Raw genomic sequence first — 7,813 nt, 5'->3', positions numbered from 1 at the left:
GTCCGTCCACCAAGGGAGGCCAGGCGCGTGGAGAGGCCGCTCGACCGGCGAATTTGAAAGGCCGGGGCAGCTGGCGGCACGGACCACAGGGGGAGGGGCAAGGGCCGGGACCCGGCAAGGGAGAGAGAGGGTCAGTAGGGGACACAATGATGAGGCTCGGACCATCGCACGACCAAGGGCCCGCATCGGCGGCCACCAGGCAAGGCACGTACCGCGGTCCACATGTCGCTGGCACTGTGTGAGGAAAATGGCAAACAGCCGGAAGAGCCCGCGCTCGGGGGCACTCGGCCCGGTGCCGGTGACCGCGGATCGGACAACCTCGGCATCGACCGCCGCGGCCAGCTCATCGCCGCGCTGAATGCGCTGCAGGCAGGACAGGCTGGAGGCCGACATGGAGCCGATCATCAGGGGAGCCGGCCGGGCGGCCGGCATCGGGGCAGCATCCGAGGCCGGGGCATTCTGACTCGCCTCCGACAGGGAGGAGAGACTGGCCTCGGAGGTGACGCGCGAGATGCCCTTCACCGGGCCGGACATCGGCAGGGCCGAAGGCAGGGCCGAAGGCAGGGCCAGGCCGCCATCCGCATCCGGGCGCTGTGCACCGAGCAGCTCGGTCAGGCTGGCAGCCAGGGAGCTGCCGGCCGTCGGGCCAGTCAGCGCGCGGAACACCCGTCGCGAGTATCCCTGCAATTGGCCGCCCGTCGAGGAGCCGCCCGCCTGGCCAAGCATATCCGCCAGCATGGCGATCAGAGGCGGGGAAAGGGGCTGCCCGGTCAGGAAGCAGCCGGGAGCCACCAGGGCCAGGGCGTCCTCGCCCTCGGCGGGATTCAGCATTACCGACAGGTGCCGCAAGGGGATGAAGGCCTCCATTTGATGCAGGGCCCCGGGCCCGGACAGGGCACCGGCCGGGCGTTGAATGTCAGTGGCCGACCCCCCGGCAGCGAGGCCGCCACCGGCACCGGACACCGGGCTACTCAAGAGCAAGCCGTCATTGTAGAGGGTCAGTCGAACGGGCCGCGCGCGGCTGCTGGCCAGGTCGCCGGATCCCACGGCGAGAAGCGGCGGCGACAGGCCGCTGGCGCTGCCGCTGTGGCTGGAGTCGAGCGACCCATTCGAGGCGGCCGGGAAGGCGGAGAGAGACTGCGACGCGCTGCCCGGTCCCGAGGCAAGCGGGCTTGCGACCCCGAGATGCCCGGCCACCGGGAGGCTGGTCAACGAGGCCGACAGTGAGCCACCAAAGGAGGGCGGCGTGCCGACCGGCGAGGCGCCAGGCGAGGCACTCAGGCCGAAGCCGGTCGGCGACTCGACGAGGGACATGCGCCGAACGAAGGGCGACAATGAGCCAGCCGCCGGGCTGACCGCCACGGGGCGCGCCGCCATGGTGCCTGGGGTGTGCACCGGGCGCGGGGTGATGTCCTCCACCAGCAGGCTCGCCAAGACAATACGCCCGGCGTCCGAGCCATCGGCCACCACGCGTAGGGAGGCACGCGGGGGTGCCGGGCGGCCGGAGGGCCCGGCTCCGGCAGTTGGGCTGGGCGACCTGCCTGTCGGGGCCGGCGGGTTACACAGGTGCCGGATGAGCAGCGGATCGAAGGCCAACTCCGGGGTATACACCTGCAGGGCGGCCGGCCGGATGGATTGCATCGAGGCGGTCAACAGCTCGAGCTTCGACAAGACACTGCGCAGGGGCGAGTGGTCCGCGTGAGCCTTCGGCGTATGGTGGGCGATTTCTGGAGGCGGGGTGACGACATGTCAGGAAAGGAGGAGCGGCGATGGCAGTGGCGGTGGCAGTGGCGGTGGCGGTGTTAGGCAGCAAAGAAGATGGAGCCAACACCGCGCAAGGGAAGGGGCAAAAAGAACGGAGGAAAGGGATCCGGAGTGGACGTACCGCCCACCAGGACCACCAGGCGCGAGAGATACTGCAGTGGCAGCATCAGCACCTGGTCCAGGGTCTGGCACAGGAAGGGCAGGGTGTCTGCCACGGGGCTCGGATGCGCGGTCACGCCTGCCGGGGCCACGATCGGAGATCCGGGCGGCTGGAAGTCCCCAGGCGCCCGGGCCGAGGTCCCGGCCTCCGTCGGACACAGGTACCGTGTCAAGTTGGCGAGCGCCCGGTGGCATTCCTCCAGGCCGCTCTCCAGAGGAGCGACAAAGGCTCCGAGCGCGCGATACCGCCGCAGGAGGGCCTGGAGCTTCAGCAAGCGCTCACCCATGAGCTTGATGTGCGTGGCATAGGTTTGATGAATCGACCGGAGCTGGACACGTCGACGGGAGGAGGAGCATCAGAAACCGGGCGACCGATGAAGGGAGCCTTTGAGCAGGGGAAAGCCAATGTCTTGGGAAAGGGTCCCGCCCCCTGGCCCTCGCCCGATGCCAAGCTGGCGGATGTGCGTACATGGTCCACGAGCGCCGCGCCCACGAGAACGGTCGGATCGATGGTGGTAATGTGCGCCGGCGGCGGGAGCCCAGCGGCGGAGGCCGCCGTGACGGCCGCAATGGCCGAGGCCGAATCCAACCGACGCCCGGTCACCGCGCAGCACACGACCAAGTGGTCCCCGAGCAGGCGGAGCAGGGCCGCATGCCGCAAGGCCAGGGTCCGGTCCAGGAAGCCTGCCCGATCGAAGATGTCGCGCAAGCCATCCACCAGATCGGCCGACCCGGCCAGCGTCAAGCCCCGGCCACAGGGGCAATCATGGGCCCCGGGGCGCGATGGGCCAGCAGCATCGCCCACAGCCGAGGAGGAGGAGGAGGAGGAGGAGGAGGAATTCGAATGCACGGAGGCCACGCTCATGTCCGAGTCGGTGGTCGACAGCAGCCCCTGCGGAGGGTGATGGAAGGGAGACGGCTCATCGGACCGAGCATCGACCATGGCCAGGAAAGCCTGGAGCCCGGTCGGCGGGAGGGCCGGCGAATGGCCAAGGCTGGAGATCGGGCAGCCGGGATCCCGAGCCGCCGGACCGCCAGCCTCGAAGGCGGCAGCCAGCCGGCAAAGCAGGCATCGTGGCGGCCCGGCCGCGCTGGCCGCCGCCATGGCCGCCGTCGAATACTCGGCCCCAACCATCCCGAGCAGGGCGAAAAGCGGCCGGAGAAGCTGGCGCGGCACCTGCTCAGCCAGGCGAGCATACTCCAACTCCAGCAGGAAGAGGTCATGGATGGCTTGCGAGCGGCTACTTTGCGCGGCGAAGCTCAAGCTGATCGCACTCAGGCCGAGGGTGGCCGAAGTGGCGGTGGCTGAGAGGGGCCGGAGGCCGGGCCCGGCCGAGGGGCTCGCGGCACCGAGGCCGGCACCGGCCGGGGGCACACGCACGCGCGACCCGGGCGACGCGGACTTCGTGATCGGCACCGCGGCGCCCGGCGAGCCGCTCGAGCCGGCAATCGGCATGCTCGGGGTGACAGGCAGCCCGGGGGGCCGACTGGTCGGGGGCGATGTCCCCGTCAGCGAGCCCAGCTCGTGCGAGGACACCGACAGGGAAATGCGATGGCGCCGGCGGCCGGCGGCCAAAGCACCGGACGACGCCGCAGCCGAGTCCGCCTCGGCCGGCGAGGCAAAGCCCCCGGCACTCAGCAGATGCGCCGATGCCGGCCTATCGGCCGTCGAGGGGGTCGCGCGCGGCACCGCGCCCAAAGAGCCGGGAGACTCCTCCGCGGTCGAGGGCGACGTGCTCAAGGCCAATTGGCTGCTGCTTCGGCGCCGGAAGAAGGCCGCTGGACGGGTGCCAATCAACCGACTGAAGACGCCCCCGGAATGCCGGTCCCCATCATCCAGGAAGTCCTCCTCGGTGGGATGGAGGTCCCCCCCGGCGGGGTGCCGGAGCCCGCCCTGACCCGGGGCAAAGACCCCCACCTGGGCTGCCCGTTGGAAGTCCAAATCCACCGACGTCTGCCCGGAGGAGGAGGGCGAGGACAAGTGCGACGATGGGGGCTCGGCCCCGGGGAGCAGGGCATCGGCCGACAAAGTGTGAATGTCGGCCTCGAAGCTGTTGCTCAGCACGGCCGTCGATTTGGGCAGCAGCCCGGCATCCAGCACGCCAACTGGCAGCTGTCCCGGGGGGGCCGCCTCGCCGGCCGGGGCATCGCCCCCGGGAGGGGCGTCGGCCCCGCCGAGGAAGAGGATCTCGAAAGAGCGCGAGGCATTGCGCAGAGTGCGCATAAAGCCCGACTCGCGCGAATGGCCGGCACCCGGCCGCGAGGAAACACCAGGCGACGCCTCGGCCGCCAGAGTGCCGGCCCCAGGGGACAGGGTGCTGGAGGGCGAAGCCTCGGGGGCCACGCGGAGTAGGTCCTCCGGCGGGGTGGCCGGTGGCTGGGCAGTGGCGCCGGAGGCCGATGGGTTACCGGCCACCGGGACCCCGGCCGAGGGGGGGGGCTTCGACGTGCTGGTGGATGACACCCCGCGGCGCAGCGTCCACTTGGACATGCGCAAGGCCGCGGGACTGCCGGAAGGGGGAGCCGGCGAGGCACGAGACCCGGACGCATAGGCATCCAGGCCCACGGTCAGGTCCGTGGCCGGGGAGGCATGCTCATAGGTGCTGCTCGGGGTGCCGGCCGCGCTGGACCCCGACAGGAAGGAGCTCAAGGAGAAGGAGGAAGACCGCCGCCGTGGGGGCAGACTGCCGGAGCTGCTGGTACTGCCGGTGGTGCTGAGGGGCCCGCCCATGGGCCCGGTGCTGCCGGTGCTGGTGGCGCTGCTGCTGCGGCTCCGGCTGCGGCTGCGGCTGCGGCTGCCAGCACGGTACCGAGCAAAGGGCCGAGCAAAGAGGCTGCCGGTGGCACTGGCCGCGCTCGGGGGCTGCGGAGGGGTGGCCACCTGCATCATGCCACCCGGGTCGGGGACCGCGGCGGCCGCTTGATGGAGGAGGGCTTCCACCTGGCAGCAGCAGACCATGCGACATTTGGAGCGCGAACGCCAGCCAGACCCGGGAGGGCGGATGTGCGGGCAATTGAGCGCATGCGGGTGAGCGTGGGCCGCCGCGTGAGCCAGCATACAGGCTCCCGGCAGGGGGCCGGCCGGCTTGGCCGTCGGGCTGCCACCAGTGTTGGTGGTCATGACGATCAAGCCGCCGCCCTCGGTCGAGGAGGCTGACAGGGAACTCCGCTGGATGGGGGCCCCGTCGCGGAGGGCCGGCGGAGACCGCCGACCGAGGCTCAGCTGCTCGTCGCTGAGACTCCCATGGCTGAAGTCCGGCGAGTAGTCGTCGTCATCGTCCGAATCAAAGTCCGAGTCCAGGTAGAGGGCCACCGAAAGGTCCGTGTCGTCGGTGTCGGTGAGGAGCTCGCGCAGCTCGGTGTCGGTTCCGAACGAGTCAAACTCCAGGCCCATGGCCGCATCGATCGGGGTGGGGGAATGCCGACGCGAGCGGCTGGACCGGCTGCCACGAGGGTGCTTGTATCGGCCACTGCCCCCGAGTGAGGCTGACCCGCCGGAGGAGGAGGACCGCGACATCGCGGTCGAGGCGATTGGCGACCGACGGCCGGCCTCCTCGCCGGACAGCAGGTGCGACGAGGTCCGACGGAGCCCGGGCGGGGCGGAGGCCACGCCAAGCAGCTCACCGAGAGCCTCATCCGAATCCGACATCATCAGCAGCTCGTCGGCCTGCTCGGCGTCCAGGTCCGCCAGCTCCTGGCGCAGGGTGGCCGCGGAGACGCCCTCCTCAGCCGCGGCGGCGGCCAGCGAATCCGAAAATGTCAGCAGCATGGCCAGCGCCCGCAGGGGTCGGCCTTCGCTCTGGCAGGGCGGCCCGGAGAGGGGTCGAGGGAAGGGTGGAAGTGGGTGAGCTTCATGGGGGGGGGGGGGGGGGGGGAATGGTGGCAGGGCGAGGGAGCACCGCCGAGCGGCTCGGAGGCAGGTGGCGGCGCACCTGGTAGAGGGCATTTTGCAAGATGTCCGGGGTGATGAGCTGCAGGCAATTCCACACGAGGGTGGTCATTCGGTCGCAAGTTTGCCGCTGCGCGGCACTCAGGTGGATGGGCGCGTCGGAGAGGACGCTTCCAAAGGAGGACCCCATGCTAGCCTGGCTGCCACCCAGGGAGGAGAGCCCGTGGGAGGTGCCGGGCCCGGCCACCGGGACCGAGGGGGTCACGATGGAGGAGGACACCTCGCCAGGACCGGAGGCCCATGGATGCGCCCCGGCATTCGGCAGGGACTGAGAGAGCCGAGCGAAGGCCGATCCGGCGGTCGGCGTCCAGGGCCGGGCGGAGGGGCCTGGCAGGCCGACCGCCGCGACCGCCGCGTCCGGCTGGCGCTGCTGCGTCACGTCCACATGGCTATCGCTGCTGCGCAGGCGGTCGGACAGGAGGGACCGGCCGCCGGGGGCCGGGTCGGTGCCAGGAGAGTGCCGGCCCAATCCAGGCGAGGGGGTTCCATCGCCGGGCAGGACGAAACCGGTGGAGCGGATCGGCCCGGCCATGGCGACGGCGACAGGCGGGGAAAGAGGGAAGATGCGCGGAAGGGAGGAGGAGGAGGAGGAGGAGGAAGCCGAGGAAGGGGAACGAAACGGGAAGGGAGCAGGCAAACGGGAAGGCGGGGGGGGGGGGGGGGGGAAAAACAGGAAATGGGAGGAGGGAAGGGGAATCGAATGGTGCAGGCACTTGCAGCGACCACAGTGCGGGGGCCGAAATGAGGCGCGAAGTTCGGCCTTCCGACGGTTGGCGGGATGACTTGTGCGGCGGTCGTGAAAAGGCGCAGGCGAAAGGCCGAGCGAGAGGTCGGCCGCGGGGGTCAGGAGGGAGGGGGGCGGGCGGGACCCGGGAGGAAAGGAGGCCTGCAATGTTGGGTGCGGGTCATCTGTGACGAGAGAAGATCGTCCGAGAGCGGGTTCGGCGGGAGAGATGGGCTGGGGAATGTCGATCGCTCGGCCGGAGAAGATACCAGCCTGCGGCCGAGCATCGACACGCAGGCAGGGCAGAGCGGGAGGGGCCGGGAAACGGGTCTCGCCTGGGACCAGTGACCCCCTCCATGGAAGCCCCGTTCGGGGCTCGGGGGGGGGGGGGCACGGCACGGGGGAACACACAACAAACAAAAGCTGGGGGCCTGCCCGGCCCCCTTCCGCGGCAATGTCGGGACCCATACCACGGTAGGCGTCTCCCCCCCCCTCGCCCCGAGTATTTGAGAGTCGCGATGCCCGCCGAGTCCGCTCGTGCGCACGAGCGTGGAGTGCATGTGTGTGTGCGCGCGCGCGCGCGCGCGCGCCCCTCGCGCTGGAAGGCCCGCGCCCCGGGCGGAATGCGAATTCCCCATGCCCTCGGCAAATTGCACAGCACCCAGCGCCAATCGGCCCCATGGTCGCACGCAAGGGCCGGCGAGGGCGGGGACACCCGCATGCGCCCCCGCGTCTCGCCGGTCGACAGAGCGCGCGCGATGCCACGCTGGTCGTGCTGAAGCTGCCGATCGTCTCGCCGGAATCCCATGCACGATCGGCTGTTCCCGACCTCTCGCCCGGACACCCCCCGGGCGCCCGGGTGTGTCCATGCTTGCATGCGACCCGGTTGCACACGGCCAGTCTCTGGCGGGAGAATGTTGGAGCAGGCAGCTGCTGCTCAAGTCCCCAGCCGCCGGTTACTCCGGCGCCTGCTGCGCTCTGCCTCGCCCCCCCCCCCCCCCGGGGGGGGGCCGGAACAGGGACGGTTAGGCCACGAATGGCGTAGGGCGAATGCCCCCGGGCAGGGGCGACCGACCGCGGGACGAGGGGCATTCTTCCTCCACGGAGCGGAGTGCCCCCACCCCTGTGCGAGCCTCGGGCCTCGCACGGCACCACCGGCGTTCAGGCACAGCCCGACACACTGGCTCATTGAACCAGCACAAGTGCCGCCGGCCCCC

General features: G+C 70.9%; 1 protein-coding gene across 1 annotated transcript; it reads right to left on the bottom strand.

Annotated features, from left to right (window-relative positions):
- Nucleotides 1-10: 10 nt before the first annotated feature.
- H696_03722 (hypothetical protein) lies at nucleotides 11-6,404 on the bottom strand (the record flags this gene model as incomplete). The annotated part of the gene is made up of 5 exons (XM_009497578.1): nucleotides 11-70; nucleotides 213-1,727; nucleotides 1,886-2,252; nucleotides 2,393-5,722; nucleotides 5,856-6,404. Coding segments are annotated over 5 exons (5,820 nt in total), but the record flags the coding sequence as incomplete, so codon positions are not given.
- Nucleotides 6,405-7,813: the final 1,409 nt, after the last annotated feature.

This window comes from Fonticula alba, assembly GCF_000388065.1.
Source record: "Fonticula alba strain ATCC 38817 unplaced genomic scaffold supercont2.6, whole genome shotgun sequence".
In the NCBI taxonomy this organism is placed as follows: domain Eukaryota; order Rotosphaerida; family Fonticulaceae; genus Fonticula; species Fonticula alba.
Note: the sequence above shows the minus strand (reverse complement) of the source record. Positions and strands in the feature narration are given on the sequence as shown.